This window comes from Arachis ipaensis, chromosome B7 (genome assembly GCF_059453495.1).
Source record: "Arachis ipaensis isolate K30076 ecotype BB chromosome B7, ASM5945349v1, whole genome shotgun sequence".
Lineage (NCBI taxonomy): Eukaryota > Viridiplantae > Streptophyta > Magnoliopsida > Fabales > Fabaceae > Arachis > Arachis ipaensis.
Window position 1 is genome coordinate 2220581 of NC_142442.1, and position 18221 is coordinate 2238801.

General features: G+C 33.4%; 4 protein-coding genes across 11 annotated transcripts; 3 read left to right on the forward strand and 1 right to left on the reverse strand.

The window, feature by feature from the left end:
- The first annotated feature begins 232 nt into the window (after window positions 1-232).
- Window positions 233-5458, forward strand: LOC107608786 (fimbrin-1). 6 transcript variants are annotated; one of them, XM_088493952.1, is made up of 16 exons: window positions 269-505; window positions 1033-1135; window positions 1218-1346; window positions 1483-1653; window positions 1832-2070; window positions 2168-2339; window positions 2451-2489; window positions 2591-2659; window positions 2779-2895; window positions 3101-3312; window positions 3435-3593; window positions 3731-3930; window positions 4121-4278; window positions 4385-4481; window positions 4676-4767; window positions 4882-5458. In XM_088493952.1, exons 3-16 carry the CDS (start codon window positions 1260-1262, stop codon window positions 5137-5139), a joined length of 2070 nt encoding a protein of 689 aa, XP_088350078.1. In that variant the 5' UTR covers window positions 269-505; window positions 1033-1135; window positions 1218-1259; the 3' UTR covers window positions 5140-5458. The 6 variants fall into 6 exon arrangements, with proteins under 6 accessions (XP_088350079.1, XP_088350076.1, XP_088350078.1 ...); XM_088493954.1 differs by lacking the exon at window positions 269-505 and adding an exon at window positions 651-751; XM_088493953.1 differs by lacking the exon at window positions 1033-1135 and having other exon boundaries at window positions 233-505.
- Window positions 5459-8379: 2921 nt separating this feature from the next.
- On the forward strand, window positions 8380-13312 carry LOC107607983 (protein ENHANCED DOWNY MILDEW 2). Of its 3 annotated transcripts, XM_088493949.1 has the most exons (11): window positions 8380-8635; window positions 9044-9517; window positions 9606-9702; window positions 10103-10156; window positions 10256-10353; window positions 10534-10624; window positions 10720-10818; window positions 11342-11589; window positions 11684-11776; window positions 11859-12063; window positions 12184-13312. In XM_088493949.1, the coding sequence occupies exons 2-11, from the start codon at window positions 9072-9074 to the stop codon at window positions 13168-13170; spliced, it is 2418 nt and encodes an 805-aa protein (XP_088350075.1). In that variant the 5' UTR covers window positions 8380-8635; window positions 9044-9071; the 3' UTR covers window positions 13171-13312. The 3 variants fall into 3 exon arrangements, with proteins under 3 accessions (XP_088350075.1, XP_016165361.1, XP_016165362.1); XM_016309875.3 differs by having other exon boundaries at window positions 11859-13312; XM_016309876.3 differs by having other exon boundaries at window positions 8410-8635; window positions 9040-9517; window positions 11859-13312.
- Window positions 13313-14194: 882 nt separating this feature from the next.
- LOC107607986 (putative long-chain-alcohol O-fatty-acyltransferase 5) lies at window positions 14195-15574 on the forward strand. The gene is made up of 2 exons (XM_016309879.3): window positions 14195-14355; window positions 14504-15574. The coding sequence occupies exons 1-2, from the start codon at window positions 14316-14318 to the stop codon at window positions 15394-15396; spliced, it is 933 nt and encodes a 310-aa protein (XP_016165365.1). The 5' UTR covers window positions 14195-14315; the 3' UTR covers window positions 15397-15574.
- Window positions 15575-15787: 213 nt separating this feature from the next.
- LOC107607990 (V-type proton ATPase subunit e1) lies at window positions 15788-17859 on the reverse strand. Its single transcript, XM_088493957.1, has 4 exons — window positions 17761-17859; window positions 17507-17649; window positions 16416-16463; window positions 15788-16148 (listed from the first exon to the last, which is right to left on the reverse strand). The coding sequence occupies exons 2-4, from the start codon at window positions 17602-17604 to the stop codon at window positions 16082-16084; spliced, it is 213 nt and encodes a 70-aa protein (XP_088350083.1). The 5' UTR covers window positions 17605-17649; window positions 17761-17859; the 3' UTR covers window positions 15788-16081.
- Between the last annotated feature and the right edge of the window lie 362 nt (window positions 17860-18221).

Sequence of the window (18221 nt, forward strand, 5' to 3'; positions counted from 1 at the left end):
GAATCTCCTTATTTTTTGTTAAAAAAAAACTCTAGTGATAGAACATGAAAATTAAACTCATAAATTTTAAATTAAATGTCAATTTATTTAATATTAATGAGCAAAATTTATCGTAAAAAAATTCATAAATGATAAAAGAATAAAAAAAGTTTATTTTTTCACTAACAAAATTTGAGTATTAAAAAGTTTTTTGTTCTCAAAAAATGGTTTAAAAAAAAGAAAAATAATTTTTCATGGTTCATGGTCGTAGTCAGGGTCGGCATTGTAGTGTACCAAAGTCCAAAAAGTCCAAACCAAAAAACAAAAATTGTTGTTTGCTTCTTTCTTCTTCCTCCTTCTCCATCACTTTGCCACCCCATTAAGAAAAATCGATCCTTTCTTATGTTCCATGCTTCTTCGATTATCCTTCATCTTCTTCTCTTTCTCTCTCTTCCATAGCACACGTTCCTTCATTCAATGACATAATGAGGTGCAGTTGAGTTCAATCCAAATGTACAACTGATTTGTATGCATTCGGTACCTTCTCATTATTACTTTCATTCATTCATTTATTACCCCTCCCTTTTTTAATTTTATTTCATCAAATGATATTAATTTATTAATTATTTAATTTAATTCTGTACCTATTTGCATCTACAATATGCTGCTTAGCTTAGTTCTTACTCAAAAGTTCTTCTCTTTCAATCCTGTTGAATCCAATTCCGCGTTTTCTATTCTGTTTTTCATTGCTGGGATTGGTACAACTACATAGGTTCGTTAAAACATTCATCCTTTTGTTCTTGTTTTTCATTTTCAATGGTTTTTTCAATGCATGGTGGAAAGTGGAACTGTTAGATGCAGATGGAAGGTAGATAGATTTAGAATACGTGAATTACTGTGTTTTTATTTCTTTCTTTCTTTTTTATTGTTATGGTGTTTGTTTCAGATAGTAACAAATGTAACAAAGCTGCTATCTTTCTTTTTTGCACTTACTTTCTGTTATTCAGTTTTCCTTATTTTGGATACTCTTTTTTGTTTGTGCTTTTCTGTCAGGATAATGGTGGAGAGGAACTAAACTTCTTCTTGCTTGGATTTTTGTTATAGATTTGGTTTTTATATATGACATTTTCGGTTTTCTTCTTCTTTTTTTGGCCTTGTAAGTTGTGAAGTTACATCTTGTTGCATTTTAGGCTGCTGAGTAAATAAAACAGTGTGTTGGATTGACAATTACCTTTTAGGCCTTTTTTCTGGGGATACAATTTTGGTAGTGATTTAGCAAGATGTCAAAATTTGAGGGTGTTATTGTCTCCGATCAATGGCTTCAGAGTCAGTTTACACAGGTCGAACTTCGCACCCTGAAATCAAAGGTAAGCTCATTTCATTTGATTCCATATGTTGTTGGATCCTTTATCATTTTTATGTTATATATATTTAATGTGTTACTTGTGTTTGTGTTTTTGTTTGTAATTTTGAACTGTGTTACCCTTCTTTCTGGTATTGTAGTTTGTCTCCTTGAAGAATCAGAATGGTAAAGTTACATTTAGAGATTTACCATCTTTAGTGGTGAAGCTAAAGGCATTCGCAGATATGTATAGTGAAGACGAGATTAAGGCGATCTTGTGTGAATCCGACACTGACTTGACTAATGATGTTGATTTCGAATCCTTCTTAAGGGTTAGTGTCTTTGATTTGTTTGCTTTCAATGTTATTAGATAATATTTTCAACTTCGCAGTGGTCATAATGATTGAAGTTACTTTTACACTACTATCATTAATAGAAGAGTTTATGTTCTAACTAACATTAAATATAATGCATGTTATGCAATGGATGTTTATTACATTTGTTATTCAGGTATATTTGAATTTGCAAAGTCAAGCTACGGCGAAACAAGGTGGCAGGAGGCATTCATCGTCATTCCTTAAGGAAAGTATAACTACCCTTCTTCACACAATTAGTGAATCGGAAAAAGGCTGTTATGTTGCTCACATAAACAGCTACCTTGGTGATGATCCATTTTTGGAGCAATATCTTCCATTGGACCCGGCTACTAATGATCTATTCGATCTTGCAAAAGACGGCGTTCTTCTATGGTATATAAGCAGGGTTTGCTTAATTTCACTTCTATTAGTTTTATGTGCACAAGCATTTGATATAGAGTTGGTTTGATATATGTTGTGCTTAATGCAGTAAGCTTATAAATGTTGCTGTGCCTGGGACTATAGATGAGCGAGCCATCAACACGAAACGAAAATTAAGTCTTTGGGAGAGAAATGAGAACCATACTCTATGCCTCAATTCTGCAAAGGCTATTGGCTGCACAGTGGTCAACATTGGCACCCAGGATTTAGTGGAAGGACGAGTAAGTTCTAGCAATCTGAGTCCCCTGAATCTTTTGTCGACATTTGATTGGAACCTTTCGTCTCTTGATTTGTAGTCTTCCTGACATTTTTGTTTTGGTTGCCTGTTGCAGCCTCATCTTGTTCTTGGGTTGATTTCCCAAATCATAAAGGTATAATAATTGAACTTCATAATCCTTTCTCCATCGCAGTGTCGTTATCTTAATTTCCTATGTGATATTCTTATTCTTCTTCAACTTTTTCGGAATTTCAGATCCAGCTTTTGGCTGATCTGAACCTCAAGAAGACACCTCAGCTTGTAGAATTGGTTGATGATAGCCAGGTAGTCATATATGAAATCTTCTCTTATTATTTGATTTTCAATTTCATTCTAATTTGAATAAAATTGTAGCATAGTATTTTCAGAAATTGATTGATTTGTGCATTTATTTGCTGTCTTAGGAGATTGAAGAGCTTCTTAGTTTGTCACCTGAAAAGGTCCTGCTGAAGTGGATGAATTTTCATCTCCAGAGAGGAGGTTACCATAAAACTGTGAAGAATTTTTCTTCGGATGTTAAGGTATATTAGCACTTCCCTTAAATGCTTTATACGGGTTTGAGTAATGTTTGTTTTGTTTGTAGACAATTTTTATACTTAGAAGTTACCATGTTCATAAGTGCAAAATTGAGGAAGTATGATTCTCGTTTCCGAAATAACAGTTCAATGCATAAACAAGCGATTATTATTGCAATATCCTTATGCATTCTCGGGCATTTGTTTACAGGATGGAGAAGCTTATGCTTATCTTCTTAATGTTCTTGCACCTGAACATGGCAGTAGATCCACCTTGGATACCAAGGATACCAATGAAAGGGCAAATATGGTCCTCGAACATGCAGAGAAAATTGGCTGCAAACGATACTTGTCCCCGAAGGACATTGAAGAGGGATCCTCAAATCTGAATCTTGCATTTGTTGCGCAACTGTTTCATCATAGGTATGAAATGTATTGCATCATTTAATAGTCTTGCATAGGATTGACCAAGACAATCTGAAACTACTCTTGCACTTTGACCTCAAAGTTCTCTATTTGGCTGATTTGCGCTATGCGCGATGCAGGAGTGGCCTATCTACAGACATTAAAAAGATGTCATATGCTAAGATGATGACAATGGATGATGTACAAACATCTAGAGAAGAGAGATGCTTCCGGCTATGGATAAATAGTCTTGGCATAGCTACTCACATAAATAGTCTATTTGAAGATGTCCGAAATGGGTATGTCGATTATTTTGTCAATATCTAAAGCCTTGTACGCATCATTATATCCACTCCTTCTGTGGAAACCTATGATGTGTTCAGCATATGCTTGCATGTCTTCGATGTGTTTGATTTCTTTTACCTTTTGCGTGTAGATGGGTACTTTTGGAAGTTCTAGACAAGATATTTCCAGGAACAGTAAACTGGAAACATGCAACAAAACCTCCAATTAAGATGCCATTCAGAAAAGTAGAAAACTGCAATCAGGTCATTAAAATTGCTAAACAACTGCGATTCTCGCTTGTCAATGTAGCCGGAAATGACATCGTGCAAGGAAATAAGAAGCTCATTCTTGGTAATCCCTTCATATATCAATGTAGATTCCACCCTTTTCCAAAACAAAAGTTATTTGCAAGCTTTGCAGTATTAACTGCTTTAAATCCAGAGAACATTAAGATAATTTGAAGGATAGCAGACTTCAATCTATCTGAATTCAGCCACGGTCTAAAATTCTATTGTCCTTATTATTTTATTTTCTTTTTCAGCTTTATTGTGGCAGTTGATGAGATTCACAATGCTTCAACTGTTAAAAAATTTGAGATCTCACTCACAAGGCAAGGAGATCACTGATGCCGATATTCTTAAATGGACAAACAGAAAAGTGAAGAGCACTGGCAGAACTTCCCAGATTGATAGCTTCAAGGTTTCTTATTTAAAATTTCATGTCTTATTTTACCTTGAAAATATCCTTACTGCATTTATAACCAAATGATGATTTTGTTGGTGACAAACTTTTGGATATGTTTTAGGACAAGAGTTTGTCAAGTGGAATATTTTTCCTTGAGCTTCTCAGTGCTGTAGAGCCTAGGGTTGTTAACTGGAACCTGGTCACCAAGGGTGAAAGCGGTAATGATTCCTTAAAGAGATACCATTTACGAGTTTAATTGCTATAGTTGGTTGCGCTTATCCGACTTTTGAGATATTGGATATACGTGTAAAACTTGTTTATACTGATGGTGTATATAATGATATAAGTTAAATCCATCAACCATATCCTTCTTGTTAAATTAACTTATCCTCTTGGTTTATGAAATTTCTAGATGACGAGAAGAAACTGAACGCCACCTATATAATCAGTGTAGCGAGAAAACTTGGTTGTTCAATCTTTTTGTTACCGGAGGATATTATGGAGGTACTTGCTACTTCATAGTTCATTCTCTTGTTATTTAATGCATGATAGTGACTGTTAAGCCGCTAATTATTTTATTTATAATGTCTTTGACTCGTATCCATGATCATATGACAGGTTAATCAGAAGATGATTCTCACTCTCGCAGCCAGTATAATGTATTGGAGCTTGCAACAACAAGGTGAAGATGCACTGGATTCATTTCCTTCGCCTGCTGGTACTGCTACGACCACCACGCCGGAAGCTTCCCCAGCTCCATCGGTTTGCGGCGAAGACGAGAGTTCTTCCCTTGGTGGTGAACTCTCCAACTTGAGTGTTGATGATGCCACATCTGACACAACAGTGTCCTCACAACTTGAGTCTGATGAGCTATGAGGGCCTAGTTTTGCACTTTGCAAAGTTTTTTTTTTTTATCTCTCAAACATGAGATGAGTTCCAAATCATTTTCTTTTTCTTTCTTTTTTGTTTTGTTGGTAGATAAAGAAATTAGAGTAAAGGGTAAGAAAAATGTTCGTGGAAGGTAAGTTTAGGAAATAGTTGTGAATACCAATAATAATAATGTGTAAAAAGATATATTGACATATGTCATATTGTTTAATTTGTTCTTTCTAGAAAGGAATTATTATTTGTTAGGGAACAAAATAATGGCCAGGAGGGCAAAAAGGGAAGGATATAAATGAGGTTTCTTGAACAATATTTGATGCATTCAAGTAGGTTTCAGGTTTCATGAGTGTGTAAGATGAAATGAAAATGAAATGAGCTTAGTTGAAGGTAGATATAGGACTTGTTTGGGTGATCTTTTGAAAGAGAAAATTTTTTTGAGTTATCTTTTTCTAAGAAATTTAAAAAAAATAAAAATAATTTTATGTGTGAATATTTTATGAAAAAATATTTTATTTATTTATTAATTATGTTTGGATATAATAATATAAAAAAAATTATTTATTTATTATATAAAAAAATTTTTAAGTAATTTTTTAGTTTTTATTTTTACTGTTAAATATTTGTTAAATAGGTTTAAAACTTTAAATAATAAAAAAGTTTTATTTAATTTTTTTTAACCATTTAATAATACCCAAATAAATTCTTAATTTGGTTAGACTCATAAAAGAGAAAGGGTCAATATCAAATGCCTTAAATATCAAACTAGGTATTATTATATATAAATTAAAAGTAGTTCAAGGACTATATAATATATTATATAATTAAAGGGCCACATACTTTTTTTTAAAATATATATACTAAAAATTATTATTTATGTATTTGTAATGAATACATCTACGGTTGGTAATGGGTAGAGTAGGGTTTAGACACTACTTTAACCCTACTTGTGAATTGAAAACTTTTTTAAAACTCTATCCTATTTTATTCGCGGATTGAGAATTTTTCAACGCTAATCCTACCCGCACATTAAGTTCTAAACTCAATTCTATCCGACTTTATCAGCAGAAACAAAATTTTTTTTAAATAAATATAAAATTCAATCACTCCAAATTTCATACATATTAATAAAATAGAAAATAAAAAACTAAGTTCAAATTAAAATTAAAAACAATAAAATCTTAAAAAAAAAGTTCAACGTAAAATTACAAATAATATAATCATCAACTAGTTTAGTGATTATTTCAAGTTTTTATAAGAATATTGTGAGTACAAAACTCACTTTCTTCACTACATACATAACTTATATATATGTATATTATATAATATATTAAAGGTGTGGTAGGATAGAGTAGGGTATACCCTAAACCCGTACCCTATCCTATCCGCAACGGATAGAGTAGACAATCCTGCTCGAACGGGTTGGTTTTAGTTGGGTATTCACGGATAGAGTATATATTGCTAGCCATAAATACATGTTCTATTGTATGCTTTTTATTTTTGATATGGAAGAGAGGATTGAGTGATACAACACTATGGAGATGAGGGATACTTTTCATACATGTGGTGTCAGTAGTGTTTTAGTAGAAATCGAAGGGTAGGTTTTGAGTTTAGAAAAAAAAAAAATTCTAATCGGATAGTTCAAGTTGTGGTTTTGAAAATAAAAAAATTTTTATTGTTGAAATCGGACCGTTCGATTTTTATTTTAACAAATAAAAAAAAATACAAATCGGACCCTCCGATTTGGAGTTTATTTTTTTCATCAAACAAATCGGACCGTCTGATTTGAATAAAACACCATATAAAAAAAACACCTAATCTTCCAATAACAATGTATTACACATATATTTAATCAATATAAAAAAAATTAGCCTCTGTTGTACATGTCTTTAATATAATTTTTGTATTTAAATATGTATTTTATACAAATGACTAATTTGATGATTGATTTTTAATATATGATAAGATAAGATTATATGATTGATTTTTTTTTTAATTTTGAATGTTAAAATAAGAGGTAATTGTTTATATTTGTTCTTCTTACTTTCATGTAAATATTCTTTAATTAATTAATTGATGTGCAAGAGAGTGATATCAGCAAATTTGGGTTTCATTTTATTATTTTAAAAAAACGCGTTTTGACAAATTATTTTTTCACAAAACAATGAGGCTAAAATTAAATAAAAAAAAAAAGCCGAAAGTATATTCACAAATCAAATCAGTATATTTTTTTGACTAATAAATCAGTTCCAAATCAATTGATAAAATAGAAATAGAAACACGAACAATATCTTTGAATAATGAAGGTAAAAATTTATTAAATGCTTGATTTAATTTAGTGATTCGGTAATATACTAATATTAGTGGAGTCGATCTAAAGTTAGGGAAGAATCAAGTATAGATCAACTTTCTTGATATACTTGCCTTGGATTCTTCTCCTTAAATAGATTCACCTAAAAAGAGTAAAGGCGTTAAAAGAACGGAAATATTTAATATTAACAAAAAAATTAATCAAAAACAGTAATAATTTGATTTATTTAGTCTTCATTAGTTATTATAATAATTAATAAATATTAAATAAAATAAATTTTAATTTTTTTTTATCCTTTTAGCATTATCATTAAAAGAATTGGATAATGTTAGGTAAACAAAAAAAAAAATCAGAACTTATTTTATTTAGCATTAATTAATTATCACAATAATTAATAAATACTAAATAACGTAAGTTATAACTATTTTTGGCTAATTTTTTTTTATTACCAAACATTTCTAAAAAAAATTTTATCATATCTTAACAAAAAACAGCGTTTGATGTTATCATATCTTAATAAAAAAGATAATTATTTTTTTTATTATCTTAATATATTACTATTATAAGTTTTGATTGAGATTATTAAGATTTGTTTTTTTATAAAAAAATATGATTTATAATATACTATTTTTACATTATATTTATGACACCTTTCATCAATATACTATTAAAATATTTGTTAAATATTAAACAAAAACTAATTTTTATATAAAATTAATAATTAAAAATAATAAAATAATAATTTAATCAAACAAATCAAATCAAATCATATCATATGATTCTCAAATATCAATTTATCTTATTACAAGTGCATATAAATATCAAATTAAATATAATAATAATAGAAAAAAAGAAGATGAGTCAACACTCAACAGTGAAGTCAAACTATATTTAAGATACTCCCTAAAAAAAAACGTATATATAAGATACGTGGCGGGTGATGAAGAAAGGTTGAAGAAAACGGAGAAGGTTTAGCGGCAAAGTTTACGGCTAAGTTAGAAGCAGATAACTACGTTGACGCCACACTGTTTCGTTAACTTTCTACTTTCCGTCACCAACTCTCACTCTCTTTTTTGTTCCCTTTTTTTCTTTTTATTCATATTTATTTTATTCTCCTTTTGTTCTTCACCTTCGCGCCACTTTCTCTTTCTTCTTCTCCTTCGCCTTCTTCTTTCTAAGGTTCGTTCACTACTCTCTTACTCATCATTAATTATTTATCGGTTATTTTTCTTTTGTTTATTAAGAGATTATTCCGTGTTTTCGCTTTGTATTTTGTTTTTAGGGTTCTTTTATGCGATTCTGCTTGTAATATCTCGATTATTATCGTTTTTATTATTATCGACGGCGGTATGTGTAATTTGTTATTGCATTGTTTGTTATTGCATTGTTATTACTTATTACTATGATTGCATGTGAGGATTTTGTACTGGCGTTTTGAACCCTAAGTTGTTATGTTATGGTTTGAGATTTGCATCTGTATGTGATGGATTGTTTATGATATGAGCATTACTTTCTCTTGATTTTTGGTTATTTGAATTTGTTTAAAATTAGTTTATTAATTTATTTTTGTGTTTTTGGCTTAGCTAGTTAGCTGTGTAGAGGAGAAATTGTTTGGATGAAAAAGGGTAAGGTGGTCCGTTCGGATGACGAGGCTGAGGGTGAGGCCCAGCTTAACTCTGTGTCTAATTACCATCTTGAAGATGAGGATTCTGAGCCAGTTTCTTTTGCTGCATTACCAATTCAATGGGGTAATAAAACTGTCAAGAATTCTGGTCGAACCGAAGAGAGGGTGTTCCTACATGGCTCCACGGATGAGGGGCTGAAGGCAGTTATGGTGCAGGTCACAGCATGGAGATTTAATCTTTCTAGAGCAAAACCTGTGATATCATTGCTATCATCAAAAGAGAAAAATTGGATTGAGCTGAAGAAGCCAAGGAATAGCTATCTTGATACTATAAGGACCATTCTGATCACCGTTCACTTCCTGCATCTAGTAAAGAGAAATCCCAAGACATCAGCCAATTCTGTCTGGGGTAACATGTTTAAGAATAGGGAATTTAGGTATTTTCCTTGTTCGTGGACTTGATTTGATGCTACTACTTATTTCTGTGGCAATAATTTTCTTATTCTTTAATTATTTGTATTGTAGCTTATCTAAGTCTAAGCCTTCAGAAAAAGATTTGCTGGACCATATGCATCTGATTGATGAAGCTGCCAAAAGAGATGCTGTCTTAGCTAAGTCCCAGGTTTGTATTTTATTTGTCGTAGCCGTTACAATGGTATTTTGAAACTTAACGATTCAAATTTGCCATTATGCATGTATACTTTAGCAACTGAGTTAAATTAATTGCTAATTTTTACGTGTACGTGATGCATTAATGTGAATACTTTAGGTTGATGGGTAAAAGTAAATGTATATATAAATGGGTGATGTCTGCAAGAAATTTTGTAAAAAGAGTGCGGCATTTTGTGCGGTTGTGATTGACTCTATCTAGTCGGTGAAGCTTGTTCTTGTTTGCGTCATAAGGGTTTAGATATACTTGAAAAATATTTCTTTCTTTCTTTTAAGGACCCAGTGCAATAATGCTTGATTGTTTTGTCTCCGACACGTGTTTCTTATTAATGACAGTTCCATGATTTAAACAGCTTTTGCTCTCCGTTTTGAAGGCGAAAGTGGGGAATAAAAATCTTTCTAACAAGGTTTGTGAAATATTTCTTTGTCCCAGAAAGATGATCTTCTTTCTTTTTTCTTGTTCCTTCATATGTAATATTTACAACATCTTTTAATTTTTTATTCAGGAAGTTAAAGATTTGGTACAGCCTGAAGAGTCTGAAGAAGAGGATGATTCGTCTCATGAAGTTTGTGTGATTTGTGATGATGGTGGTAATCTTACATGGTATGATTTTTCCCTTCATTTGGGTTAATTTCTTTTGTTGTGCTATTTTTGCCATGTGCATCGGTGTGAGTGTGATTGTTAATAATTTCCGTGAGTACCATGAACATTTCATCATCATTATTATGGAACAGTATATGAGTTTTCTCCCCATAATTTTAAGTAATCTAATGATACATGCAGTTGCGAAGGACCATGCATGAGATCATTTCATGCGAGAAAGATGGATGGTAAAGGATCTAAGTGTGCTTCTCTTGGTTTCTCTCAGAAGGAGGTTGTGATATGATATTATTTTCCTGTGTTATCTATTTAACTCTTCCTTTTTACTGTTTATGTACTAATTTGCTTTTTTGTTTAAAAAATCTGCAGCGGATCCCGAGCTTTTATTGTAAGAATTGTTTATATAATCAGCATCAGTGCTTTGCATGTGGCAAGCTGGGATCTTCTGATAAAGTTAACGGTGCTGAGGTATAGCTTTTGCAAACAAAATGAATTTCGTCATGCACGTTGATTACTCTGTTTATATAGTTTCCATAGCTGTCTGAAGTGCCACCGATTCCTTTTAGTATTTTTTTCAATATTATTTTGAGGAGAAAAAGCTTTTACTTAGTATTTAATGGTGCTCCGAGTTTTATTAGAATATATTGGTAATGTCTGCGCCACCTTGTAGCAGGCCGTGATGACATATCAGATCTCTAGTTGTGGAATTTCATTACCTTGGTTTTTGGTTTTCTTGGCAGTTTGGTGTTCATTCTCATATTATTTTCTATAGGCAGGGTGGGTATTAAATTAAGTAGTGAATCTGTCATAACCCTATCATGTTTTCTTGGGAACTGATACTTTTGACCCTTAATTCTCTTGCTTTAGAATCTGCTTTCTCTTACGTTGATTTATTGATTAGTAGATATAAAGTATTTTTTTGGATAAAAGAGGTTCTTTTGGAGCTTCCCTGTGTAAAATGGAAGAGTTATTCTGTGAAGTCTTCTTTCAGGTCTTTAAATGTGCTTCTGCAACCTGTGAATACTTCTATCATCCACATTGTGTTGCCAAGTTACTTTCCCAGATAAATAACCATGATGCAGAGGAGCTTGAGAGAAACATTTCTGGCGCAAATTCTTTCACCTGTCCTGTTCATTATTGCTGTGTCTGTAAAGAAGTTGAAAATGTAATGAAACCTGAGCTGCAATTGGCTGTTTGTAGACGTTGTCCGAAATCATATCACCGCAAATGTTTGCCAAGGTTATTTACATTTTACTTTTGTCTTTCTTGTCTTCATTTTATGATTTTTATTCTAAGCTGTTTAGAAGATTGATTCTCAATTTGTGCTTATCAGAGAGATTGCTTTTGAGGACGATGATGATGATGATGTTATCATAAGGGCTTGGGAAGGTCTTTTGCCAAACAAACGCATTCTTATTTATTGCCTGTAAGTGTTATAAGTTTACTTTCTATAACTCAGCTTGTCCTTTTTTCCTGTACTAATTTCTTCCCACCATTACTTGGACCAGGAATCATGATATTGATGAAATATTAGGGACCCCTCTAAGAGATCATATAATATTCCCCTATGAAGAAGATACTGTCCAAGAAATTAATGACAATAATGGGAAGATGAAGCCTGCAACCAAAGAGGGAGTTAGGCCAACTAAGAAAAATGGTGATGTAGATAATGGAAAATCCAGTTGTTCGACTGAAAATGTCAACAGATCTAAAGTGACTGGAAAGCTGTCTCCTGGAGAAGTTGGTAGCAAGAACAGTCCTGAAAAGATGAGTTCTGGTTCAAATATTGCAAATAAACCAGAAGCTAATAGAAAATCTGGTTGTTTGACCAAGGATACTACTGGATCTAAAGCGACTCCAAAGCGCTCTGCTGGGAAAGGTGGTGTCAAGAACAATACTGGAAAGAAGACTTCCCCTTCAAAGATTACAAAGCAACCAAAAGCTAATGGAAAGCCATCTGGGGAAGTTTTTGCAAAGAACAGTTCTGAAAAGGCAATCTCTGGTTCGACTATTGCGAAGCAACCAAAAGCTAACGGAAAATCCGGTTCTGGTTTGACTGAAAATAGCGCAACGATTCCAAAGAAATCTGAAATGTCCGAGGATAGCCAGCCCATACGAGCTCTTTTGGTGAAGGATTCCAAGCAAACTAATCCAGTTAGTAAGGGAAAGCCACCCCTATTGTCCCTTTTGAAACACAAGGCTATAGCCAAGGAGCTACGTGAGCAGCAATCTGGCCAACATCGAGTTGCAGAGATGGAAAGCCGCAATGCTGAATGTTTGCCTGCTGATAGGAATACGGATGATAATTGTGGGGACAACATCATGCCAAGCCAAGAACCCCCAAAGTCACCTGATGGTGAAAAAGACCAAGCATCCGTGAATGGACACAGGAAAAGAAGCTCACATCATTTTAAGGATGACCAAGATAACCAAGAGGGACCTGAATGTAAGAAGAGCAAGTCCGAGAAGACATCGTCAACCAAAAGGAAACACAGCGAGGAAAATGATGGAAGTGGCGTCAGTGTGGTCTCATCAGCCAAAAGGCAGACTGTAGAGGAACAACATAGGGAGGAGGAGGATCAGTGCCAGATAGAGTCAAATACAAGGCAAAGTGTTGGCAACATGGCTTATAATTATGCCAGACCAGTTTCAGCATTTGAGTCATCTTATAAAGCGACTCCTGCAGATGTTGATGAGGAAAATAGGATGTCCGTGCTTTATGGTTTTGCAGCTGGTCCTAACGTTGAATATGCCAGCACGCATTCAGCAGGTTGGATTGATGATGATGATGATGATGATGATGAGGATGATGATGAGTAGTTACAGCGTATGTTCGTTGTTTTTTAATAATCTCAATAAGGGAATGACTTTAAGGGACGAACTAGTCTTTTAGATCTTAATGATATCCATGTAAAAAAATATAAAATAATTTTAGAAAATGTTTATGTTATCCTTTTCTCTATCTTCTCTCCCATTAAACATCTTTTATCACAATGCTTACTGCTACCACCACAAAAACATCAACATTACCGTTAATGGCAACACCAGCACTACCATTTCGCGCTCTTTTTTGGGAGATTGTTTTTTTTGTTATGCATCGAAACTTTGAACCAAATCATTGTCTCTCTTTTGCATCTTCCACCCAACACGCTCTTGTAAACTTGGACCAAATACTTATAAATTTTATCATATATTTAGCAAAATAAAGACCGGTTGCGTAGTCTAAACTAAAGCTTCAATTGCAAGCATAACCTCTTCATGAGTCGAGCTATTGCACTTCGTTAAGTAAAAAAACACTCAGAAACAAAGCAATAATTTGTTCAGCAATCAGCATATTGCATGAAATGATACTTGGTTCATATGAACCCAACTTCTGAATGATGACCTACAAGAGGTTTTTTGGTGGTTGGGGAGGTAGTGATGATGTTTAGAGTGAGAGAGGAAAAAAAAAACAAAAAGATAAAAATAAAATTTTAAAATAAAACTATTTTTTAAATATTTAAATATAAATATAATTATTTTATAATTAATAAATGTTTTAAATCTTAATCATTGGTTCAAAATTTAAATGGTCATGATTCATAACAAATTTCGGATCATCAAAAACCAGAAAATACTTTTCTCGTAGTAGAAAGCTCCTTCTTATTCATCATTTAGGAATACAAACATGGAAATTAGACAAATGTTATTTGCCACATCATTTTATTACATTACCGTTGTTATCTTTAAGTGAAATATTTAGCTATAAAAACTAACACGAGCCATGAAATTAGTAAATCTTGCCTACCTACCACATCCACTTGGTGGTTATAGTTTCTCCAATTGGAAGCAGGTACCATTTAATGGTTTCCCTCCTAATAGGGGACTTTTCCATTTTGGTCAATTCCCACATATGGTATTCACATGCACATAATTTCAGACATTAGGAACATATTACTCACTATGCAAAATATGTTGGGCCCAAAATGCAAGGAATTGGAAGGAGAAATCAAGAGCTTAATGAAGGTATGGTTTTCAATCATAGCCTCACTATGTTACTGTTATTTCATATCATCAAATATACCAAAAGGAAAGTTAAGGCTTCTCAGCCTCACACCAGTTTTGTGTCTCTTCACCTTCCTTCCACTTCAACTCTCCTATGTCCTCCCAACAGGTATCACTGCCTTCTTGATTACATGGCTCACAAGCTTCAAGCTCATCCTTTTCACCTTTGACTTGGGCCCACTCTCTTCAAACCCACCAAAGTCTCTTCCTTTCTTCCTCTCCTTTGCTTGCCTACCCCTTAGAGGGATCACCCAAAACCAAAATCAACCATACCCATCTAACCAAACTCACCAAAATCACTCAAAAGACAATGTAAGAAAGGAAAAGCTTCATTTCATTATTTTCCCTATCAAGGCCTTGCTTTTTGGGGTGTTATTGATGGGCCTTAATGACCACAAACAAAAGCTTAACCACACAGTTATTGTTGGCCTATATTGTATCCTTGTTTATCTATTAGTAGATATTGTTGTGGGACTTTGCAACATTGTGGCCAATGCTGCACTTGGGATTGAGCTAGAACTACCCTCTAATGAGCCTTACTTGTCCACTTCATTGCAAGAATTCTGGGGAAGGAGGTGGAACCTCATTGTAACAAATCTTCTTAGACACACTATATACATTCCTGTGAGAACTGCACTGTCCAGGACGGTATTGGGCCCCCAATGGGCCTCAGTTCCCGGAGTCATGGCGTCTTTCGTGGTGTCCGGGATAATGCACGAGCTGTTGTTCTATTACGTCACACGTGCTGCTCCCACGTGGGAGGTCACGTGCTTCTTTGTCTTGCATGGGGGGTGTGTAGTTGTGGAGTTTTGTGTGATGAAGTGGTTGGGAGTGGGACACAAAGGGATGCTACATTGGGCTATTTCAGGGCCTGTTACGGTGGTGTTTGTGGTGGCCACCGCCGTATGGCTCTTCTTTCCGCCGCTGTTGCGTGATGGGGCTGATGAGAGAGCCCTGGAGGAGTTCAGGAATTTAGTTGATTGTATAAAGGAAACATTTTAAAAAATGATGCTACATTGCTACATGAATACATATCGTTATATTTCTGAAATTTTTTTACCCTAATTATATGTTCTACTTCAGTTATTCATTTTGTTTTCAAGTACAGAGAGGAGTATATGCCGATTTTGTGATATACTTCCAAATGTGAGAAATGTGCAAATAAATTATTTGCAGCAAATCTTATCCAATTTGTCATTTTTAGATTGTAAACTAGCATCTTGTCCGCACAAATGCACATGACACTAATTTAAGTAGACATAATATGTGGTAAAAAAATGCTTAGATATTAAACTAAACTAGCTTATTTTTCTGCATAATTATACAGAAGTTGCACTTGCAAGAATGATTTTTCCCTAAGCATAAGTTCTTTTCTTAACCGTTGCATATGATATAATGATAAAAAGCAAAACTCATCAACTTATTTCACCAAAATACATAGTTGATACCACTCTGTACCGACTTCTGAAATGAATGAGGATTGAATACAACAATTTATGACATGGGTAATGTCAGCCAGCATTGGAAAATCTAATTGAAACGCCATTGTCAAACATTAAATACATACAGATCCACCCATAGAAAATACTGAATGATCCATTGGAGCCGAAATCGAATTATCTCTAGCAGCCAACCTTTGATGCATTCTCTCTAACTTATAAGGAGCTACCTCTGTTTATGAAGAAACTTATTCACCCTCATTCAGCACAGGTACTATGAGAGGGTTCATCTGTGCCAGATATACGATTGCCCACCTGATTAAAGTAACAAAAAGTAGCATATTTTAAAGAAAAGAAAAACTTGATATCACTTAATTTTAAAAAAGAAAAAAATTCATGGGACAGTATCATGGATCAGCAGAGGCATTAAGCACACTGCACACCCATGGAACAAAGCTTCAATATGATTGATTATGGATGATACATTTTAGCATGAGAATTTATTCATTGATATTCCAACGAGCAATAATATGCTAACGTTATGCAAAATAAAAGGATAATGTAAATGGAACATGCACTTACATCATCCAGCAACATATTGTGGCAGTAATAACCAAAGTAAGGTGAAATCTGCAACAGAATAATAAGGTATTAGCTCATACAGAGAACAGTAATTTAGAGAGGAAAATGTTCATAAAAAGAAAAGTAGAGAGGAGATAAATATAAGAGGAAAATGTTCGAAATTCAAGAATATCTAAATCTCTTCAGATGAAAATTGCATCATCATAAAAACCTACTTGAGTTGCCAAATAAATATAAGCCACATTACAGGAAAAAAGCAAGGCATTTTCACAAGAATTAAGATTACAAATTCATAACCTATACAGCTACCACTTCACAAGAATTAACACAAAAGAAAACAAAAATAATTTCCCAATGATACTACAAGACAACACATGCTTGAATGCACTGATCCTTTATACTTTAGACGGAATTAGATTTGAACAAGCATTAGAAAAGCTGGTTTGAAGAAAAATTTGTAACCAATAAGCAACCCACTATTTTCCAGATCTATCAGTTATTTCAGGTTACAAATTTCTATATTGTGCAAGACACACTACTAAATCTAATTTGGTCATAGGAATGTTACTCTCAATTGAAAAGCAATAGCTGATTTCATAGTGGTAGGGAGAAAAAAAATAAAATCTCCTACACAATCCTTGAAGGGTTTTCAACCTACATGTTCAGCTCTGCTTTAAGTGCCATTGGAATCCACATATCCAACACAATGTGAAGTAAAGAAATCCCACAAGGCCACATGAACACCCGCAATGAGATATAAATAAACAAATAAATATTAATACAAACATACACTCAGCAATTTTAAGATTAGCAAATCCTCCTCTACCCAATGCTTCTCCTAAATCAACTATCTCCAGAAATTAAGAATAAAATACAGCAAATCAAAGCTTAAAATCAAACCAATTCAGCTACTTCACTAAAAGTAAAGACATACTTCACACTAAAAAAAAAGGTTGAACTATAGTTGAATTTCGCTCATAGTAGCATTAAGCTAAGCATGTAAATCAATATAATAAGAACCAGCTACACCAATTAAAAAAATAATGTTGAAAATTCGAGATTGCAGATTATTTTAGAAGAGGAAAAATTACAGATTAGTGGAGGGTCCTCGGTTGCAGCAAATTCGGGTGCAAAGGCACGCAATGATTCCAACGACCAAGAAGATCAGCGTCGTCACCAAGAACCCCATCTTATCCGAGATCCAGCTCAATCAGCAAAAAGAAACCGCCAATTCCTGAAACACGATCCAACCAAATTCAGCAATGATATCAACCAAAAGAAAAAAAAAAAAAAAAAAGATATCGAGATCAGTCATGAAAATGGTAGAATCCAAAATCGAAATTACCTCTGAGCTTCAAAATTCGTCGTGGTATAGATAGAGAGAAGATCTCAAGCTTCTATGGCTTCTTCACGTTACAACAATCATAGTCTATGATTTTTTTTTTTTTTTTGCTGCTATCGAAACACGAAATGAAGTTGGTATGGGCCCACCATTTGGCCCAAAATACCTTCAACTATTTGGGCCTTCAAATCAGCAGTCAGCCCATTAGTTTACAAAAAAAATGACTCAAAAAATGTTGGTTGATAATATTACATATAATATCGTTTGATTTGGCAGATTTGCATACACTTGTGTCTACACTAACCCTCTTATAGTCTTATTTACGAGTTGAAATTTTGAGGGAGAAGAAGAAAAAGGAAAATATTTGAAGTTTTTTTTCCATAAAAAAATGAAGTCACAAACACTCGTTCAATTTTATAATCTACTTAGTTTCATATTTCAAAAAATATACTGAGTTTGATAAT